This window comes from Nelumbo nucifera, chromosome 5 (assembly GCF_055504915.1).
Source record: "Nelumbo nucifera cultivar China Antique chromosome 5, China Antique-T2T, whole genome shotgun sequence".
Lineage (NCBI taxonomy): Eukaryota > Viridiplantae > Streptophyta > Magnoliopsida > Proteales > Nelumbonaceae > Nelumbo > Nelumbo nucifera.
This window is the reverse complement of record NC_142653.1, coordinates 71,493,094-71,517,032: the sequence shown is the minus strand read 5'-3', so window position 1 is coordinate 71,517,032 and position 23,939 is coordinate 71,493,094. Positions and strand designations below refer to the sequence as shown.

Here is a 23,939-nt window from a genome sequence, read left to right as displayed (position 1 = left end):
CAGAGTGGATGTTGGTCTAGAGGGCCATGGCATGGATGGCGGAGTTCACCTGCCAACAGGAGACTAAGGTCAGAAAAGAGAAAAGGAGAGAAAAGAAAGAAGGAAGAGAAAGGACACTTACCACCATGCAGTGAGCGGAGGCAAACCTGGCGAGCTCCTTGGGGTCCATCTCTCCCCAGCTAGCGACCTTCTCGTGGCAGATCACCCTTCGGCTCTTTCGTGCAGCCACGATGTAATCATTAACACCCTTCCTATTCCCGGTAGGAAACTACGGGAAGGGAAAAGGGCGGGATGACCCAGACGAAGGAAATTGCCCTTGAACCAGGAGTTTGGGCTCTTCTGTGCCACCTTCCGTGGAAACTCCCTCGAATGGGACTAGTGGAACCTCAAGTGGTGGAGAAGCGAAGGCCGGGTCAGCAAACTCGAACTCAGCACCCCCAGAAGTGGAAGCTCGGTCAGGACGCGACCTCTTTGTCTTGTGCTTCTGGTTGCTGGACAGGAGGCGGCGTGCGTCAACACTAGACATGATGGCTGCCAAAAATCACAAGGTATTAGTCTAGTAAAAAAAAAGAAAAAAAAGAAAGAGAAAATTTTACAAGGCACTACACGACCTAAAAGGCAACCTACCCGGGCTCAGACCGGCCTGCGCAAGCTTCTCCTCGATCAAGTAGTCCGACCAATGGAAGCCGACTGCTGCCCAGGACTGCAGCGTTTTCTGAACTTCAGGGTCCAACTCAACCCCTGAATCCTGTATGGCAGCCCTCTAGTGAGTTGGGAAGGGTTACCCTTCGGGGTTGTGAACAACAAAATAGTCCCGCTTCCAGGCCGGGATCCTGTTCAGAGGCGCTCCAGGAGAAGCATTCTTAATGCACAAAATGGTGGAAAGGATGTCAAGATTAAGGGGAAGACAGTACTCATAAAACAAAGAGATAGTCCCAACTACATTTCGGATGGAGTTGGGGTGAAGCTGGTCAATAGTGAGTGACGTTGAAGTGGTTCAAAACCTCCACTCTCAGAGGATGTAGAGGAAGACGGAGGCCAACGATGAGCTGCTCCTGGAAGATCACTATCTCATCAGGACCATGCTCCCAAGGATAGTTGCCGAAAGGGAGACTATAGACAAGGTCTCTGGGGAGGTTAAATTGGAGAACCAAGGTCCTAAGTCTCTCCATCAACATGGAGGAAGGACCAAAGCTATTGGGCTCCTTGCCCCAAGAGGTGGAAGCAGTCTCACCAGAAGCCTCCCGAGCTTCCGGAGCCTGCCCCCAAGCTCCCCTTGAGCTCGAGGGGGCGTCATTTTGGTCATCACCACGGGAAAAGACGTGGTACGGATACCCAGACGGACTAACAAAATGATAAGACTCACCAGGGAAGAAATGAACCAAAAAGACGGTGTGAGCAGAAGAAGAGCTCGGGCAGCTAGATGAAGATGCGACCTCTGACTCCAAAGGCAAGGCAAGTTAGCGTAAAAGAAATGAGGCCTGGGGCCCTCCCAATTATAGCCATTGTGCCCTCAAATCGACGACTCAGATTAAAACGGATCTGACGGTTCGCAGTCAAGCTGACCACATGCCTCCTGAAGCTGAAACGTGACTGGCTACACGTTTCCCATGATTAAGGTAATGACGACTGCACGTCTTCCGGAACTGAGAGCCGCTTTTGCACGTTCTTTTTGGCATTCAAAAGGTCCAGAGACCCCTTGACTTCTGCGCGCGCATTTAATGCGATCAGTCAATCAAGTTTAAACTTCGGGTCTGATGAGAGTAGAATTTATCATATTTTTATCCCCAATTATTCTGTCTTTTATACTGAATTAGCACCTAATTGGACTCATATTTATGTTCAGGGCATGAAAGAAGGCATCAGGAGCAAAGAAAGACAAATCGGATGATTTTTCACAGTTTCGACATCGTTTAGTAATCTGGGCCTAACTCGCGTATCCGAACTCCAAATGGGATGATTCAAGATCCACTGGAAAGATAAGAGACAAATCCACAACTTTCATGTTTTAAGCTTTCGCATATTCGACCTGCATCGAAGTCAAATATGGGCCCTAAGTCGCGGCAGTTTCATAGGAAGGCCCAATCCGCAGCTGAAGCCCAACTTGCAGAAAAGCCTAGCTGAAGCCCAATTCGCAGAGGAGGTCTAATACGAATCCAAGAACAAGAAACTGAGAAGAGTCATTCCAGATCTAAATTCTTGATGTAATCTTAGAGAGATAAGATGATTGAGTTCATTAGATAAAAAGATAAGATTAGAATTAGGATAGGACTTTCTATTCTTGTAAAGATTAACTTCAAGAGGAACTAGGAGACCCCCCCCCCCCCCCTTTAAGCTATATAAAGGAGGGGGTTGACCAGCTTTAGGCATCACTCAATCACTCACTTCCTGATTTGAATCAAGAAGAAAATAAGCAATCAGCCAAGAATTTCCAAGAATTCAAGAAACGTGGAGGAGGAGATCAAGAATTCAAGAATCCCCAAGAGCAAGGTGGCGGCAAGAAGAGGAGATCTCAGCACCATGGGCGAATTCAAGAGTTTTTTCTTTCTCTTTGTTTGCTTTAATTCTTCCATCATGAACTGATTTGTTTCTTGTTAGGACTGTGGAAAGTCTAACCATGATAATGAATATATTTTTATCTCTATGATTTTTTCAAGATTGTGATTCCCATATAGTCTATGAATTATTGGCTTAATGCGATTAGGAGTGGCCATCTCTTAATTGATTCGGTGTATATGAATGAATCAGAGAGAAATTTATATACTCGACCACATAATTCATGGTGTGAAATGAATGGTATATATACACATGATTCATCTGAATATTTGAGTTTTTCTTGCACTTAATGCATTTCTATTATTGAGAACTCTAGTCGAGAGATCGAGGGGTTACTTAATAGAAATAAGTTTAATATATCTTGGGAAATAATATTAAATAAAATTGGGAAAAACTTCAGCTTATGGGAATAACAGTTAATCTCGGTTAATCGAACCCATTAATATTCATTACATTGGTTAGGTGGACCAAAGGTCCTAGCGATTTCATCATTTGCATATTCGATTAGTGATCACCCTTGCTTTTATTTTCTTTGCTCCAGTTTTATTATCAGTAATTCTTGCTCAATTCCAAAGTTTGATTGTCCAAATAATTAGGAAAAACTGTGACTCTAATACTTATTTTGTTAAATCCCCGTAGAAACGATATTATTATATTACTTGATAAATAGTGCACTTGCTAGGGTTATATATTTATAGCTATTAAGTTTTTGGCGCCATTGCCGGGGATTTAATCCTAAAATAATATTAGAATTTGTTAACTTTGATTAATTTGGACCCTTTTATTTCTATTATTATTTTCTTTTTATTTCTGTTATTATTTTCATTTTTGTTTATTTGTTCGAACTCTTGTTGTGTTCAGATTTATTAGTGCATGACACACACTAGAAGAGAAGGACTAGTAAGATTCGATCCTGCAATAGAAAGAACCCTTCTTTATTTAAAGAGATGCTTAGGGAGTATTCTCACCATGGAATACTAGTTTGGTATCAAAATCAGACATTTTATAATGGCATTACCCCCCCCCCCCCCTAATCAATCTATTATTGATGCAGCCGCAGGTGGCACTATCATGAGAAGAACACCAGTGGAAGCCTATGACCTAGTAGAAGAGATGGTGTCAAACAGCTGCCAATGGAGTAATGATTGAACCAATCAAAGAGGAGTACACCATATCGATTCCTTTGCTGCTCTATCGGCTCAACTTGCTAGTCTGAATAAGAAACTTGATACTCTTAATATTGCAGCAATAAATTCATTATCTAGCATCCCATGTGATTTCTGTGGTCAAATAGGACATACTAATTCTGATTGTCCATTAGGTAGTCCTTTTACTTCATATGAGAATGCTAATTTTATCTCTCATGCTGGCGGGCCGAATTTCAACTCCTACTCAAACATATACAACCCAGGGTGGAGGGATCATCCAAACTTTTCATGGAACAACAATCAACAAAAGGCACCCATGGGATTCCAACAACAGCCACCCCCACAAGAAAAAAAAGAGTAATTTGGAGGAGATGATTTTTAAGTTCATCAATGCTACTGAAGCAAAACTCCAAAGCCATGAAGCATTGATTAAGAACTTAGAAGTTCAAATGGGGCAGATTGTGCATATGTTGTCGGAAAGAAAAGAGGAACGGCTGCCCATCAATACGGAGAAGAATCCAAGAGAGCAAGTAAATGCCATAGCTTTAGGAAGTGGGAAGACATTTGGCGAACCCCAGAAGGATGATAAGGAAGCTGATGTGGCCGATCTGCAAAAGGAGATCGAAGCAAGTACACCTAAACTGAGTTCAGATGCTTTTAAACTTCCTCTCCCCTACCCTGAAAGAGTTTTGAAAGCTAACTTGGATGAGGAAGTTAAGGAGGTTTTGAACAATTTGAAGGCTGGCCAGGAAGGGTGCAAGCCAAGACAAGGTAAGGTTCATTATAATATGTTGCTGATTTCTAATAAGAGACCGTTACCCTCTATTTTGCAGGCCCCTGTTCCATATTTAAACCCACCCATGATGGATGGAAGGGGAGCACACCGAAAGCTAAAACCACGAGAGTTAGAGGATCCGACTTATGATAGGGAAGTTTGCTTTTTCTTTTTGTTCTTACATTTCTAGTTTAGTTTTTTTTGCCTTTTCTTTGCATTTAACCTCACATTGGGGACAATGTAAGTTTTAAGTGTGGGGGAGGGGATTTAGGATTTATGTTAGAATTTAGGTGGTGTTTTAAAATTTGATTTAGGTCATGTTTTCTGCATTTAAAAAAAAAAATCAAAACCTCAACTCTTTTGAAATCAATTGAAACAATGTTCTAGAAAATTTTTTGTAAACCTTGTAATGTGGTACAATTAGGAAGTACACGACCTATCTGAAGCCATTTCCAGTTAAACTAGTCCTAAATTCAGGTTTAAGTAAATAGGGTGAATATTTTTGGTAGGATGGAGCATAAAATGCACCTACCAACCAAATAATTTAATGGTAGGATGGAGCATAAAATGCACCTACCAACCAAGCAATTCAATAGTAGGATGGAGCATAAAATGCACCTACTATCCAGCAAATTCAACAATAGGACGGAGCATAAAATGCACCAACTGGCCGAGTGATCAAAAAGTGAGACGGAGCATAAAATGCACTCACTCCCGAAAAAAAAAAAAAAAAGAGGTTTTCCTTTATTTACTACCTGGTTTGCAATAGCAAAAATTGGATTGGCTGATAGATGAGTTGAGTATAACTTGGTTGTGTTGATTTAATGGTTTGCAATAGTTAACCTAGAATACTTGTGGAGAAAGAGGAAGGAGAGTTGAGTTTAAAAATCGGTAGGAAAGTTAGTTTTTTCTTGCTTTATTTCTTGCTTGAGTTTTGTCTTGCCCGAGGATGGATAAGAGTTTAAGTGTAGGGGATTTGATGAGAGTAGAATTTATCATATTTTTATCCCCAATTATTCTGTCTTTTATACTGAATTAGCACATAATTGGACTCATATTTCTATTCAGGGCATGAAAGAAGGCATCAGGAGCAAAGAAAGACAAATCGGATGATTTTTTACAGTTTTGACATCATTCAGTAATCTGGGCCTAACTCGCGTATCCAAACTCCGAATGGGATGATTCAAGATCCACTGGAAAGATAAGAGAAAAATCCACAACTTTCATGTTTTAGGCTTTCACAGATTCGAACTGAATCGAAGTCAAATCCGGACTTGAAGTCGCGGCAATTTCATAGGAAGGCCCAATCCGCAGCTGAAGCCCAACTTGCAGAAAAGCCTGGCTGAATCCCAATTCACAGAGGAGGTCTAATACGAATCCAAGAACAAGAAACTGAGAAGAGTCATTCCAGATCTAAATTCTTGATGTAATCTTAGAGAGATAAGAGGATTGAGTTCATTAGATAAAAAGATAAGATTAGAATTAGGATAGAACTTTCTATTCTTGTAAAGATCAACTTCAAGAGGAAGTAGGAGACCACCCCCTCCCCTTTAAGTTATATAAAAGAGAGGGCGGACCAGCTTTAGGCATCACTCAATCAGTCACTTCTTGATTTGAATCAAGAAGAAAATAAGCAATCAGCCAAGAATTTCCAAGAATTTAAGAAACGTGGAGGAGGAGATCAAGAATTCAAGAATCCCCAAAAGCAAGGTGGCGGCAAAAAGAGGAGATCTCAACACCATGGGCGAATTCAAGAGTTCTTTCTTTCTCTTTGTTTGCTTTAATTCTTCCATCATGAACTGATTTGTTTCTTGTTAGGACTGTGGAAAGTCTAACCATGATAATGAATATATTTTTATCTCTATGATTTTTCCAAGATTGTGATTCCCATATAGTCTATGAATTATTGGCTTAATGCGATTAGGAGTGGCCATCTCTTAATTGATTCGGTGTATATGAATGAATCGGGAGAGGAATTTATATATTCGACCACATAATTCATGGTGTGAATTGAATGGTATATAGGGATATATACACATGATTCATCTGAATATTTGAGTTTTTCTTGCACTTAATGCATTTCTATTATTGAGAACTCTAGTCGAGGGATCGATGGGTTACTTGATAGAAATAGGTTTAATATATCTTGGGAAAGAATATTAAATAAAATTGGGAAAAACTTTAGCTTATGGGAATAACAGTTAATCTTGGTTAATCGAACCCATCAATATTCATTACATTGGTTAGGTGGACCAAAGGTCCTAGCGATTTCATCATTTGCATATTCGATTAGTGATCACCCTTGCTTTTATTTTTTTTGCTCCAGTTTTATTATCAGTAGTTCTTGCTCAATTCCAAATTTCGATTGTCCAAATAATTAGGGAAAACTGTGATTCTAATACTTATTTTGTTAAATCCCCGTGGGAACGATATTATTATACTACTTGATAATTAGTGCACTTGCTAGGGTTATATATTTATAGCTATCAGGGTCAAATCCACCCGCCACACTTCATGAACTCCTCACGCTAAGGTAGCACCCTTAGCCCGAGGAGTGGGGGGCAATTGATGGAGGGTGATTTGACCCGACCCCTTGATACAGTGACATGTGGACATGACTCAGCATAAGTAACAGTTTGGCACAATAGCCTCACCGTGACTAAGTAATGAGGCCGCAGGACAGCTCGCTACATCATAGCTCGCCATAGGATGAACTTGCTACAGAACGAGCTCGAAGACCCCCGACGTGTTGAAAGGGAATACTCCAAGGCAAGTCTATTCCATCTCGCGAGCTAGGATAACCAGCTCACTCCAATACTTAGGCAGAAAAACTGCCCCAAAGGCAACCTTAAGAGGAATCACCTCGAAGCACCCCTAGGACCTCGCTACAAGGTAGCTCGCGACAGAATAGCTCACTACAAGGTAGTTCGCTACATGGCAGCTTGCTGCAGCATAGCTCGCTACGGGATAGCTCGCTACAAGGCAACTCGCTGCTAAGCGACGTGACGTTTTCAGGAAGCTTCTATCTGACAAGACCGTGCCCTCCAGACTGCACCACGTCTCCTGACTGATGGCGCAGTCCCTGCCAGCCCAACAAGACTGCGCCCACGTCTCTCGACAGATGATGGCGTGTCTGTCCTTCTAGGACGTGTCACTCATCCGATTGGGTAGTACTCTGCAACGGTTACCTGTGCAGCCCTGGCAGATAACGGCTGCGATAGAGGTCCAGTGGCGGTTATGCCCGATTTGACAAGAACGCTCATATTTAAGAGCCTCCTAGTTGAAGGGAAGGGCTCTCTCGAATATCTTGAGTATCTTATCTTTAATATCTTGAACTTACTCGAACTTTCTCTCGAGCTAACTTAGTGATCTAGCGCGACCTACACTTTTAGCCTTCTTTGCACTCTTTATTGCTTTCTCCAGCGTTCTAATTTAGCATCGGAGTATTCCCACCGGGCAAGTCCCCTAGGAATCCTTCATCGTCTTCTTCTCAGGTACTGTCCATCGCTAGCAAGGAGCCAGTTAGCTGCCAAGTAGGAATGCCCGGATTGCACAACATCACCACTTATTAATCTAATTGGATGAATTATATTAGAGAAAATCTATGATATTGGAAAGGCATGGTACTGAAAGAGATTTGACTAATCAAAGCACCGTGCCTGTAAATTTGCCTCATTCATCACCTCTTTTGTGTTAATGGTTGATTGGGTATAAGTTTTTCCAGTATCATGTTTTTCTGATATGATGGTTGAACCCATTATGTTATGAGAGCAACTATACTAAAAACTTTTTCACTTACACAAGGATTATACTTTTTGTACAAGTTTAATCCCCACCCCATTAATATTTCAACATCTTTTAAAAAATTGATTGCACGTATCTCATGTGGCCTTGGTGATTTGAGAGTACCTATGCTAAAGAATGCCTCCTTATCTCTTAAGGGTCTGCAATAAAAGTTTACTCTCTTCCCAAGTGATCATCGGACTTGAGCCACTAAAGCCTTCAAGTGAGGGGTTGCTAGAAGTAAATAGCTCTTGGAAATAAATTGTGAGTCAAAGGGATCTCAATCAGCATGGAAGTCCACATACCATAAGCTTTCTTTAACCATTGAAATGATTCCTTTTTGGGATTCTAGCCGATAAAGGCAACTTTTTACCTCTAATATCAATAAAAATAACATTTTTAATATAATTTATGTAACATGATAACTTTTTTGGAAAAAAATATCAAATAAGGGCATGAGATGTATGCACCGTATGAACAGGATAATTTTTCGCACTGTTCACCCCTTTCCCTTCTTCTTCGCATCGTTTTCAAACCTTCCCTACCTCTGTTCTTAGTTGCGAAAAAAACCTCACAGCAGTGATTCTACTCATTTTCTTTTGGATTTCCGGTCCACTATCACTCGATGCTTATATGGGTCTCCTCCATCGATTCGACTCTCCAAAACCAATCACCAAAGCTCCCTGTTGTTTGCCAGTAAGAGCAGAACTGTCCGTTGTAGGTATCATCTGAGTTGTTCCAATCTTTCTCTCGTTTTCAAATTGCCCTAAAATAGAAGAATGCAGCAGAGAAGGCGGTGTCCGACGGTGGATCCTCCAGCCAGAATATCAAAGCTTTTGTGGATGAAGTTTGACGTTTGGCACAGATCTAGTATAACAGCGCCCTTATTTGATATATTTTCAAAAAAATTATACTGTTCTAATTGCTATATTAAAAGTGTTATTTTTATTGATATTAGGGGCTAAAAGTTGCCCTTATCAGCTAGAACCCCTTCTTTTTCTGCTAGAGGCCAACATCCTTCTATACATCAATACATAAACTTTGCGCACCGAGGAATTTGTTTGACGACACTAGGGCTGCTTGTAGCCCTATGAGTTGGCACTCAATATCAGATACTTTTTTCCTGATATCTATGATATTGCCACACTTGGACTATAGAGATTGCCGAATTACACCACACTTATTGTAAATATCACCGGAGAACTCCCCTCAGAGGGAACGAATGAAAGGCAGAGTAAAAAGAAAAGAGTATCGGTTCATCAAACACCAAGCTTCAAATCTGTTGGAGGGTAAACATTGTGAACTACTAAGAAATAAAAGAAAACAGGAGCATGGCCACCAAAGATTGCAGTCAAATGGTAGACTGAAACATATGGGAAACAAATGGAGCCAATCTGCAGATCCAATTACCCAATCCAGTCTCATGTTAGTTGTATAAGAAATAGTCTTATTACATCTCTTAACTGTTGCAGCTGTGAGCCTGTGATGGACCAGGAAATTGTCTCCCCCCCCCCCCCCCGCCCTTCTTTTTATTAAAGCCACCAATCACGCACTAAGGTAAGGACAGAGGTCTACGATGAGAAAGGAGTACATCATAAAAATTTGCTCGTCCAGTTTGAGAAGGCTGGACATAATGATAGCATAATAGTCACGAGCTACAAAGTAAGTTCAAAAACATGATTCCGAAGGGAAGGGAGATCGATCATATGGATGGCCAAACCATGCGGAGTGGCTGGGCAAAATTTCAAAAAAAATTATTTCCTTTTTAGGAATCCTATTCCTAGATTTAGAAAACCTGCATTTTTCAATGTTCATTCTTGAAACAAATCGGACCAAATCTGAAACCAAGATTAAGGGAGGGATATACCTGATACGAAACCAGCAATAGTTCCCAAAGTAGGTGTTCACGCCCAAAGATTTCACCAAATCCTTTCTCTACTGAAGATGGCATAGCTTAGGGTGAGGCAGAATTAACAAAAAGATTATTCAGCAAGAACCCCAATTCTTCAGCAAGAATCACGTAGGGATGTAAGCACAAATTCAAGACTGTTTCTTCTAGCAAGAAACAATATAAAGATCCAATCTTGACCACTCCAAGAAATAGAAATCGAACCGGGTAGGGTGGCAAGAACAAAGAGAAGATTTGAGATTTGCAAAAGTGTTTAACAGAATGATTTCTCCCTCTATTTATAATCATTCTTGGATCAACTTCCTAATCATATCAGGAGAGGGTTCTTCGATCCAAATCTTTATTTGGATTAGAAATCCTAAGTGGATAAAACATATCTTATCCTCTTGCTGATCTAGAAGCAGATCTAAACTTAAATTCACCCATCTCTTAACTAATCTAATTAGCCTAGTTCGAATTGGGCCTTAGGCCCATTAAGCCTTCAGGCTCACTTCCTTTTGATTGCTGGTTAGCTTGGCTCTCTTTGTATGGCGTGGGACCCATCACTGATCTCTACATAAGCCATATTGGTTAAGCATAACCTCTGTTACAAGGCTTGGCCAAATTCACTGCTAAAGACAATGAACCCCTGAGCTCAACAGTGTGGACTCTTAACAGGCCTAACATTTACACTAAATGGTCATTGGGTCTAGCCACCTTATGAAGGCCCAAGCACTATAGACTTATGTGAGATTAGCCCATCAAGTATGAACCCTAATTGGTCTTACATTTAACCTCTCAGCCCATAATGATCAAACACTACCTGACAAGAGAGGACCTTTCCCTCAGCTGCAAGGTACAGTGTTGCACTCTTTACTCACATGGATCCCGGGAATTAAAACATTTTACAAACATTTTGTGAAACCAAAACATATATGTATATCTATATATAAATATATTTTGCAAAAACAAATTTCAACAAGTTTGAAATCAACTGCCAACAGTTTAGGTTTCCATCAGAGAGAGTGCACTCTCCATTCATTCACTTTGTCCGACAAAGGGGCTGATTCTGTCACTATGATCACATACTCAGGTGAATTCTTAGATTGCCCCAATATACCTAGGTTTTGACCCCCACCAAGGATCTCACTGATTAGCATATCAAAAATAGCTCAATCCTACATCTAGTGCAGTACCATAGTCGAGTTTCGAGGTTAGGTGTAACTTTTCAGTTTTGCTTATCTATCTCCAAGGTCTAGGGCATAATTGGAAAATGGTCCGATTCAGAGCTTCAAGAAAACCCACACTACATGTGCTTCAGGTCTTACCCAGGTAGTTGAGACAAGCCACCCCAACCTTCTTGGCAGCACATTAGTGTCAGCCTTGACAAGATAAACCTCCCAGGTCTATCCAATGGCTGTGAAGATTCTAAGCTAACACGAGTCTCGTAAGTATCCAGTTTAAAGGTATTATACAGAAAGACACCATAATAACACAAATCAATTATGTACTTCATTCATTTACAATAAATGTCAATAAGTACATCAATCTGATTGGAGTTAAGGGCATAACTGTCTAACAACTCCCACTTGCAAATTGGTCCAATCGGGTACAAGCCAGAGTCTCATACTTTCCAGGTGTTTCTCAAACACTTTTTGCATTAGGGGCTTAGTCAATGGGTCTACCACATTCTCCACCGATGCTACATTCTAACAAAAATCTCTCGTAGATCCAGTGTTGTCACACAATAGTGGAATGGGTGGTATACTGAATTCCTAATTCTAGAATGAACAACTTCATTCTTTAGGTACCTTCACTTACAACAAAGTGCTTGGCTTGGGTCGTGGACTATTTTTCTTACTACATAAGACCCCATCATGAAAATATAACCAGATGTAGACTTTCTATCATTTGGGTCTGATTGGAAATCGGCATCGGTATACCCTAGAATCTGTAGTGAACTACCTTCGAACACCAGACAAAACTCTTTTGTTCTTCAAAGTTATTTTAATATCTTTTTCACAATTGTCCAGTGCTCCTGTCTTGAGTTAGATAGATATCTACTTACTACACTCACTGCTTGAGTAATGTCAAGTCGAGTGCACAACATGGCATACATGATGCTCCCTACGGCTGAGGCATAGGGAACCTCTCTCATGCTCTCAATCTATCTCTATAGAGTTGAAGTCCCAAGATGTAGGAGGTTTCTCCAAGAACTTTCATGTAGAATTGCTGCGAAAGCCATACTTTCACCGTAGTTAGCATTCTTACATTATTCCCAATATGAGTAGAATGTCATCTACATACAGAACCAGGAACGTAACCTTATCTCCCACTGTTTTCTTGTAAACACTAGGATCATCCGGATTCTTCTCAAAGTCAAACTGTTAACAGTAGAGTCAAACCAGATGTTCCAATTCCTAGAAGCTTGCTTAAGTCCATATATGGATCAATTGAGTTAACACACCATGTGTTATTGACCCGCAACAATTAATCATTGCAGTTGTTACATGTAGATATCTTCAGTAAGATTTTCGTTCAGGAACACGATTTTGACATCCATTTTCCAAATCTCATAATCATGGTGTGCTCCTACAGCTAGTAGGATCCTAATGGATTTAAGCATATCCACGAGCGAAAAATGTTTCATCATAGTCGATTCCCTCTTTTTGAGTGTACCCTTTCGCCACAAGACGAGCCTTATAAGTCTCAACTTTCCCATCGGGACCCTTCTTCTTTTTGTAAATCCATTTACAACCAATTGCTTTTACCCCATGGAGCGGAACTATAAGAGTCCAGACTTCATTGGTCTTCATTGAGTCCATCTCAACTATCATGGCTTCTACCCATTTCAAGGAATTTATGTTCAACAAAGCTTTCGTATAAGTCACGGAATCTTCATCACTGTTCATGGCTTTCATCAAGTAACTTTCTTGATTATAGCCATAACGAACTGGATGCCTAGAATCCTGGGTAGACCTTCTACGTTGGTTGTTTTCTAGAGCCTGTGGGACATCTCCCACTATTCCTGAAGTCTCCTCATCAAGAACAACTTCCAGATGATGATTGTCCAAGATATAATCTTTTCCAAGAAATGGACATTTCGACTTTAAAACACCTTTTACTCATTTGGATCATAGAATAAATAACCTATAGAGCTTTTGGGGTAGCCTACAAATAGGCAATGACTAATCTTGGATTTCAATTTGTCAGCACTTGTCCTTTTAACATGTGTTGAACAATCCCAAATCTTCAAGTGTCTTACACTTGGTTTCTTACCAGTTTACAACTCATATGGAGTTTAAGAATGGATTTGGTTGGAACCCAATTCAGCATGTATATCGTAATTTCTAATGCGTAACCCCAAAAGGATATAGGTAATTTCGAGTGGACGAGAAGTGAATGGACCATATCTAATAGAGTTTGATTTCTCCTTTCCGATACACAATTTAATTATGGTGTAGCAAGAAGAGATAGTTGTGATACAATCCCGTTTTCCTTTAAGTAGTCATTGAATTCATCGAAGAGATATTTGCCTCATTGATTTGATCGAAAGGCCTTAATTTGTTTCCCCAACTGTTTCTCAACCTCGTCTGAACTCCTTAAACTTTTCAAATGATTCAGACTTGTGTCTCATTTGGTACACATAACCATATTGAGAAAAATCATCAGTAAATATTATAAAGTAAACATGTTGGTTACGTGTCCTAACATTCATGGGGCCACATACATTAGTATGTATCAGGTCTAGTGTGCCTATAGATCTTTCAGGCCTATCTATAAATAGTCGTTTCGTCATCTTACCCTGAAAGCAAGGTTCACAAGTTGGAAGATCTTCTACAGTTAGAAGATTCAAAGGACCATCCTATACAAACGTTGTGATACAATCTTTATTAATGTGGCCAAATCGGTAATGCCACAAGCACGTGGGGTTAATTGTATCGCATGTTCTTTTCTTGGGTATTACATCCGATGTAGTTAAGGTTAAGTTTGTTTCCAGAGAATGATGAAGAATATAAAAACCATTATCAAGTTCTCTGTAAGTGAGGAATTTGTTTTTCCGTTTAATAGTAATCGCATTACTAAATAAAATAGAATAACCATCTATACACAATTTTAAAACAGAAATCAATTTTTTTCTCAAATTAGATACATAAAGACAATCTTTAAGTAAAATAATTCATTCTTTGAAATACAATTCTACAGTTTCTATGATTGTAGCTGCAACTGTTGTAGAAGTCCCCAAGTAAAGAGTCACTTCTCCGTTACTCAGCCTTCTACTTGTCTTGAACCCCTTCAATGTGTTACATGCATGAGTAGAATCCCCAGAGTCAATACGCTAAGACATAGAAGTGTCTGACAAATTGGTTTATATGATAAATGAATCAAAATTACCTTGCTTCTTGCTCTCTAGATATTGAGGAAAATTCCTCTTCTAGTGGTTGGTCTACTTGAAAAAGTGACAAGCATCTGATGTCTTTTCCTTTTTTTTGCTTTTTTGTCTTGCCAATTTTCTTCTGAGGCTTCTTCTTTGCATTCCTCTTCTTCTTGCCTGATTTGCCACGTTCAACAAGCATAGTAATTGGGCTATCCTTCTTGATAAGTTCTTCAGCCCTCTACAACATATTGCTAAGTTCCTAAAGACTAACTTTTAGCTTATTCATGTTGTAATTCATGATAAACTAATTGAAAGAGGTTGTCAAAGAGTTAAGAACAACATCAATTTTAGTATCATCACCAAGCCCTGAACCAAGAGCCTCGAGTTCATTGATATAGTCCATCATCTTTAGACAATGGTCATGAACCTATTAGTTCTCAGTCATTTGAGTGGTCATAAACAATTTTAGGACCTTTTTATCGAATAGAACGATTATGCTCTTCATACGTCGTCCTCAAACTATCCATGATATCATTGGACAGTTCGATCTTATCAAATTGTCGCTGTATCAAATTGTCCAAAGAGGCTATAATATAACATCGGGCAAGAGAATTTGTCTTCTTCCATTCTTGACTCTTTCTTCCGTGCCCTAGAAGCCCAGTCACCCGGACGTTCCGGTGCAGTTTGTTTGGCTACCTTGTCCAATTTCTTGGATATCAACACCAGCATAAGGTTACGGAATCAGTTAGCGCAATTTGGGACCTTAAACTTATTATCATACAATAGTTTGGCGAATTGTCCATTTGCCATTTCTGATAAAAGGCAATGCAAATTATTAGTCCACAACCTAAATTGATTCATGTTATTTACATAGAAAAGGCTTTTAATCTATATTCCATTTCCATTTCTTAATCTCTGAGACTTTCCTCCCATTTCAGTGACAGAGACGCGATTATGTCTCTGGAAATTTGGGAAATCACATATGGTGCATGGAGTTAACTGTTTCAGCTGCATAACCTCACCACTTTCTATGAATGATCATATCCACTCATCTTATGAACTTTCTCTTTGGCCTCTGTCAAACAAAGTTCATTGCTATTTTAGATTAAACATTTCTGTTTAGTAAGTGCGGACCCATCATATTCGTGAATGCCAAGGTACTATGAGAGAGTTCTATTTTATGATAGGCCCCTCCCACATCGGTTTATGATGCCCCAATCGTATTATGAAGCAATCAAACAGACTCACCAGCAAATGGATAGCCCAATTATATGGTGCATCTCCCTATTACTAATAAACCCATTCTCATGTTAATGACGGAAGGCCTTTAGAGAGTTCATCATATGAATCTCTCTATCACATGCACTTATATAAATCTAGAGGGAACAAGTTGTTACATCCCTATATCTGATTTAAGTCAAACCAAAGTGACTCCCACTGACTTTCTTAAAGTCAGATTCAAATGGCCACAAAACGGCTAGGATTCCGCACGGTTCCTCTTATGCGTAGAGAACCACTAACGAATGAACATGGTCTAAGTGTTTATGGCTCATGTATGTAGTACATCACACATCATACATCACATGCATGAAACTATCACATAATTTATCAAATCAATTAAATCAACTGTAAAACCCTAAATTAATTAAGTTAAATCAATATCAACCCATTAAATCCCATAATATTATCATATAACATTATCTAGGTATATGGGCCAAATTGCTTTTTGCATTTCGGCTCATATAGCATTTATGCTGAAAAATGGGCTAATGCAGTTTTAACTCATCAAAACTGAGTTTTATAGGATGGGCCAAATTGCATCTTGTAATGGGCTATCAAACCCCTGGCCCAAATCAGAATTTAGGGCTGAGAACAGACCCCTATTGAATCATAGGTTCGGTCCAACCAATTTGGACCAATCATGGGTCAAACCGGCCTAAGGTTTGGTGTCCATTACTAGATCCAATTCAAAATTGTGATCTGAAATTAATTACAGTCGATTAAAGACAATCAAGAATCAGCAAGAAAACATACCAGAGGGTTGTACGTGTGATTTCAAACCTACAAAACAAAGGGGATTGTAAATAGTGAAATCGATATATGCAAATCGCAGATTGCAATTTCTCAAACTGCAAAAGGTCTTCTCTTCTTCCACACGTTACAGCAAGTCTTCAGATGTAAAAAAAAAAGAAAAACCTAATTTTCTATTAATTACATCACATCAAATCCTATACATTTTGTCTAAAAATTAAAAACAATTATTTACATGCCAAAATGAATAGAATGAAAAATTATAGGGTGCGCAAATCTTGCCACGTTTAAAGAATTCGATCTCCTTCACACAACAACCCAAGAATCCAAGAAACAATTATAGAACCATTCCATAATCAATAAAGAATAATAAATAATTAATTTCATATCTATACACCAAAAAATTGGAAACCAATTCCCAGAAAACTGCAAACTTGCGCAAATCGGGTAGAATAATTTCTGCCCATTTGTGCAAAAATAGATCTGGTCTAGATTTGGTTTAAGACTTCAACTTGGCTCTGATACCACTAATGGGAAGAAGGATCCATCATATGGATGGTCGAACCATGAAGGGTGGCTGGGCGAAATTTCAAAAAAAAATTATTTCTCCATTCTGAGAATCCTATTCCTTGATTTAGAAAAACTATATTTTTCAATGTTCGTTTTTGAAACAAACTGGACCAAATCTGAAACCAATATTAAGAGAGGGATATACCTGATACGGAATCAATAGTAATTCCCAACATAGGTATTCACGCCCAAAGATTTCACCGAATCCTTCCTCCACTGGAGATGACACAACTTAGGGTGAGGCAAGATCAACAAAGAGATTCTTCAACAAGAACCCCAATTCTTCAACAAAAATCACGCAGGGATGTGAGCACAAATTCAAGACTCTTTCTTCTAGCAAGAAACAATATCAAGATCCAATCTTGACCACTCAAGAAATAGAAATCGAACCAGGTAAGGTGGCAAGAACAGAGAGAAGATCTGAGATTTGCAAAAGTGTTTAACAGAATGATTTCTCCCTCTATTTATAATCCTTCTTGGATCAGCTTCCTAATCATATCAGGAAAATGTTCTTTGATCCAAATCTTTATTTGGATTAGAACTCCTAAATGGATAAAACATATCTTATCCTCTTGCTAATCTAGAAGCAGATCTAAACTCAAATTCACCAATCCCTTAACTAATCTAATTAGCCCAATTCGAATTGGGCCTTAGACCCATTAAGCCTTTAGGCTCACTTCCTTTTGATTGCTGGTTAGCTTGGCTCTCTTTGTATGGCGTGGGACCCATCATTGATCTCTACATAAGCCATATTGGTTAAGCATAACCTCTGTTACAAGGCTTGGCCGAATTCACTGCTAAAGACAATGAACCCCTAAGCTCAACAGTGTGGACTCTTAACAGGCTTAACATTTACACTAAATGGTCATTGGGTCCAGCCACCTTATGAAGGCCCAAGCACTATAGACTTATGTGAGATTAGCCCATCAAGTATGAACCCTAATTGGTCTTACATTTAACCTCTCAGCCCATAATGATCAAACACTACCTGACAAGAGAGGACATTTCCCTCGACTGCAAGGTACAGTGTTGCACTCTTTACTCACATGGATCCCGGGAATTAAAACATTTTACAAACATTTTGTGAAACCAAAACATATATGTATATCTATATATAAATATATTTTGCAAAAACAAATTTCAACAAGTTTGAAATCAACTGCTAACAGTTTAGGTTTCCATCAAAGAGAGTGCATTCTCCGATCATTCACTTTGTCCGACAAAGGGGTTGATTCTGTCACTATGATCACCCACTCAAGTGAATTCTCAGACTGCCCCAACATACCCAGGTTTTGACCCCTTTAAGGATCTCACTAATTGGCATATAAAAGACAGCCTAATCTTATTAGGAAAATGTTCTTTGATCCAAATCTTTATTTGGATTAGAACTCCTAAATGGATAAAACATATCTTATCCTCTTGCTAATCTAGAAGCAGATCTAAACTCAAATTCACCAATCTCTTAACTAATCTAATTAGCCCAATTCGAATTGGGCCTTAGACCCATTAAGCCTTCAGGCTCACTTCCTTTTGATTGCTGGTTAGCTTGGCTCTCTTTGTATGGCGTGGGACCCATCATTGATCTCTACATAAGCCATATTGGTTAAGCATAACCTCTGTTACAAGGCTTGGCCGAATTCACTGCTAAAGACAATGAACCCCTAAGCTCAACAGTGTGGACTCTTAACAGGCTTAACATTTACACTAAATGGTCATTGGGTCCAGCCACCTTATGAAGGCCCAAGCACTATAGACTTATGTGAGATTAGCCCATCAAGTATGAACCCTAATTGGTCTTACATTTAACCTCTCAGCCCATAATGATCAAACACTACCTGACAAGAGAGGACATTTCCCTCGACTGCAAGGTACAGTGTTGCACTCTTTACTCACATGGATCCCGGGAATTAAAACATTTTACAAACATTTTGTGAAACCAAAACATATATGTATATCTATATATAAATATATTTTGCAAAAACAAATTTCAACAAGTTTGAAATCAACTGCTAACAGTTTAGGTTTCCATCAAAGAGAGTGCATTCTCCGATCATTCACTTTGTCCGACAAAGGGGTTGATTCTGTCACTATGATCACCCACTCAAGTGAATTCTCAGACTGCCCCAACATACCCAGGTTTTGACCCCTTTAAGGATCTCACTAATTGGCATATAAAAGACAGCCTAATCTTATTAGGAAAATGTTCTTTGATCCAAATCTTTATTTGGATTAGAACTCCTAAATGGATAAAACATATCTTATCCTCTTGCTAATCTAGAAGCAGATCTAAACTCAAATTCACCAATCTCTTAACTAATCTAATTAGCCCAATTCGAATTGGGCCTTAGACCCATTAAGCCTTCAGGCTCACTTCCTTTTGATTGCTGGTTAGCTTGGCTCTCTTTGTATGGCGTGGGACCCATCATTGATCTCTACATAAGCCATATTGGTTAAGCATAACCTCTGTTACAAGGCTTGGCCGAATTCACTGCTAAAGACAATGAACCCCTAAGCTCAACAGTGTGGACTCTTAACAGGCTTAACATTTACACTAAATGGTCATTGGGTCCAGCCACCTTATGAAGGCCCAAGCACTATAGACTTATGTGAGATTAGCCCATCAAGTATAAACCCTAAATGGTCTTACATTTAATCTCTCAGCCCATAATGATCAAACACTACCTGACAAGAGAGGACATTTCCCTCGACTGCAAGGTACAGTGTTGCACTCTTTACTCACATGGATCCCGGGAATTAAAACATTTTACAAACATTTTGTGAAACCAAAACATATATGTATATCTATATATAAATATATTTTGCAAAAACAAATTTCAACAAGTTTGAAATCAACTGCTAACAGTTTAGGTTTCCATCAAAGAGAGTGCATTCTCCGATCATTCACTTTGTCCGACAAAGGGGTTGATTCTGTCACTATGATCACCCACTCAAGTGAATTCTCAGACTGCCCCAACATACCCAGGTTTTGACCCCTCTAAGGATCTCACTAATTGGCATATAAAAGACAGCCTAATCTTACACCAAGTGCTATACCATAATCGAGTCTAGGGGTTAGGTGTAATTTTCCAGTTTTGCCCATCTATCTCCAAGGTCTAGGGCATAATTAGAAAATAGTCCAGTTCGGAGTTTCAATCAAACCCACACTACATGTGCTTCAGGTCTTATCTTGGCAGTTGAGACAAACCACTCCAACTTTCTTGACAGCACATTAGTGTCAGCCTTGGCAGAAACAAAACATAATAACACGAACCACTTATGTATTTCATTCATTTACAATAAATGTGAATAAGTACATCAATCTGATTGGAGCTAAGGGCATAACTATCTAACAGATTCATAATCATAAGCCTAACAAATTTATAATAGATTTTCATAATACAAGAAAGTGCAAAGTAATGGTAAACTTGCCTATTGCCTACTAGACCATGTCATAAAAAATGGTTTAGTAGCTTTCAAGCTTAATTTCAACCTTTTCATTTAAATTGTTTTTTATTTTCCTATGTATTTTTCATATAGGTTTTGTATTAGAGATTCTTTAAACTCATTTTGATTCATTACCAATTACCATCTTAAAGAGTTGTCAATGGATGGGATTTTGATCTACTCCAATTCAATCCAATATAGTAGGATATTTTTTTGAATCTTAAAAGAATATTCGTTCAATCTCGATGAAGATCAGAATGTACATGTCTTCTAAAAATCAGGATGCATAAGCCATGTGGATACATGTAGACAAGATAAAGCATGAAACACAGACTATTATGAGGTCAGAAAGCAAGCTTCTGCAATCAGCAATAATCATGTTAATGCACCACAGAAGACTAGATGACTCCAACAGGAGCATAGTGTTAATGCTAGGTAGTTCTTTAAACCCACCTAACTCAAGTATTGCTTGTACTAGTGACCTTGAAAATCAATACACATTGTGTAATACGCACCTGATACATTGCAATATTTTGAATCCTGATACATTGCAATTGAGGCAAGGCAATTTGGGCTATCTCCCCTTCATTTGTATGCCTTACCAGCTATCACCAAGTCTCACCTTCTATAACCATGTTAAAAGATTGTAACTAGTAGAAACTTCAGACATGGTTGCAAAATATTGTATCAAACCAGTTGGCGAGAATTATTTGTACCACAATAATAAATTATAGAAGACAAACTCTATTACTGGGCAATAGAATTGCAATTACTCATTTATAAAGTTATTTGTATCTTGCATGACGTTTTTGTCCCTGTCCAAAAGATGGCAAGAATCATATTACAGGTTTACAACTCACTTGACCTTTGATCAGATAACAGCAATTGGTTCCACTACTGCAGTTATTGTAAATACATGATTCCTAAGAGTGTGGGGCGAGCTGGATTTTTAGTGCCTGTTTAACCACATGCCAGAGGGTGAATCAAGTGTCTGGCAGATGCTACAGGTTCTCCCTCCATGTACTCTTCAACCAAACTTGGACTATGTTGTTGCAGATAAGACACTATTCCTCTTCAAAGTTCATGGGCGAAGGTCATTACAATTGTAAGATATTTCATGCACCTCTACCCCCAACATAGGTGCTCAGGTGTTCCTCATAACTGAAAGGAACCGGGAGGAAGTCCATAATTCCCATCTGTGGGACTCTTACTCTTAAAAATACAATGAAGATGACTGAATTGGTTCTAGTAGGGTCTATATCGCAGTGATGTTCTAATTAGCCGACTTACAGAGGCATCATGAGAATTTATCAACTGCCAAAAGAATAAACATAAACCAGTGTGAAACACAACTAAGAAGACATTAAGAAATGTAATGTCAAGTCATTCATTTTTGATGAGGGAATGAAGGAACTCCCCCACCCACCACCACCACAAACCCACAATGTAAATGGTTTTAGAAAAAAAATATAGATGCCATATGTAGTTTTAGAGCATGTGTTGGAGAATCATAAGAAATCTTAGAATCATAATCTATAATTGATGTGTAAAAAAGTTGAACTAATATTTACACCAGGTGAAATGTTTTACAATTTCCTTTGAAACAAATAACTCTAGAAACAACATAAAACATGAAAGCTAAAATGCTTTTCTCTTAGATAAGAAATTAATCAAGTAATAGCTATAATTCCTCTTGCCCAAGTAAAAATCCGAAAGCAATCTTCACTTTACTAGGAAAGAGGTTACATTTGAGATGTATAAATCTGGAAACAATACTCACCTTGGTGTCCTGAGTTTGTTGATTGGCTATATTTTGTTGTGTTGAAACAGACATCTCTAATGTTCTGGCTATGGAAGTGGAAGTGGGATCTGTACTCAGTTCGCTTTCTAGGGGAGCTGCGCGATCCAACACAATCTGCAGGCAGTTAAATATTTTTAATTTTAGAGCATAACAGCAAAGGAACAAAACCCTGAAGAGGGACAGAAATGACAAAACAATAATAGCCAAACATTTATCTTCAATGTGGATATCTGTCATATCTGTTGCTGAAAATCTAGATATCATAATCATTGGAATTGCAGGACACTATTGCATCTTTTTCTTTTATCATGATGATGAGAATAAAGTACTTTCTTCTATAGTTAGGTGAGGGAAACACCTCATTTATCTGTACGTGGATATGCTGGTATGCTATTCCATGCATCCCTCCAAAAGTATATTTCATGCAGATGACATACCAGAACAAAATTTTGACAATTGATCATCTTATCTCTAGATGTAGATTTGAGATATGTCCTTGTACTTCATCAATATCTTTGGGATCTTTCTGTGGTTGATAAGAGTTTTGGCTCATGAAAGGAAGCAAGGCCAAATTTTTTAGGAAAGAGTTGTGAGGAGAACCAGTTTATGGGGAGCCCAGACCAACTTATCATCTGATAGTATTCCATTTTATCTGATTTTGAGAGGCAGAATTTCTCAAAATTTTGTATTGGGAGAAAATTATTTTTTGAAAACCTTGGGAGGACTACTCCAAGAAATTCCAAATAAAGAGATTTTTATAGAATGGGACATGAATGGACAATGTAGGGAAAAGGAGTGCAGGATATGATATGGTACTAGAATATCTGGGTTTGGGGAGATGAATAAAAAAGGAAATACAATTTTAGAATTTGTAATAGATTACACAAAGGTAAATAGATATCAAAAAAAGGATGAACATATAATAACATTTGAAAGGGGAACAAACATATAGATTTTTACCTTACTAGGAGAACAGAAAGAATGATGTAAGGACTGCAATGTTATCCCAAGGGATAGCTTAACCACACAATATGACTTAACACTGGTAGATGTGCACATTAAGAAATGGAAGAAAAACATAGAAGAAAATAGGTGCCCTAGAGATCATGATATATCAATAGAAATGGTTAATTTTATAAGGAATAGTAAAGGATCTTTTAGGAGAATTAAAGGAAAATGGCAAAATGCTAAAGAAACTTGATAGTGGAATGAAGATTCCATGAGAAAATCCCAAAAAAAAATCTTCGTTATATGAAAATGAAACATAAATGAAAATTCTCTAGAGATCATGTACAATCTAAAATTTGTATACTCTTATAAATCCTAAAAGAGTAATTAGGATTTTTCATGAGAAAATCCAAAAAAAAAGTCTTCATTATATGAGGCTGAAACTTAAATGAAAACTCTCTATAAATCATGTACAATCTCTAGGTCTATACCACCCAAACTTAAAGCACTATGTTGGGAGGTTTTTCTTGGGAAGGTGAACACCTGCGATATGCTTCAAAAAAGAAGGCCAAATAAATGCCTCTCCCCTCGTGTGTGTGTTTCCTTTGTTTTGCAAA

General features: G+C 38.6%; 1 protein-coding gene across 10 annotated transcripts in view; it reads right to left on the bottom strand.

Moving 5' to 3' along the window:
- Nucleotides 1-16,648: 16,648 nt before the first annotated feature.
- The window catches only part of LOC104610178 (uncharacterized), a 98,691-nt gene continuing 91,400 nt past the window's right edge, over nucleotides 16,649-23,939 (bottom strand). For 7 of the 10 annotated variants that reach the window (XM_010276680.2, XM_010276685.2, XM_088888036.1 and 4 more), the window contains 2 exons: nucleotides 22,354-22,488; nucleotides 21,321-21,887 (listed from right to left, as the gene is read on the bottom strand). In XM_010276680.2, the coding sequence (XP_010274982.1) occupies nucleotides 21,819-21,887; nucleotides 22,354-22,488 (204 nt within the window). In that variant the 3' untranslated portion in view covers nucleotides 21,321-21,818. Of the gene's footprint in view, nucleotides 21,199-21,320; nucleotides 21,888-22,353; nucleotides 22,489-23,939 lie in introns of those variants that run through there. The other 3 variants (XR_016076340.1, XR_002023384.2, XM_010276684.2) reach the window with 3 other exon arrangements.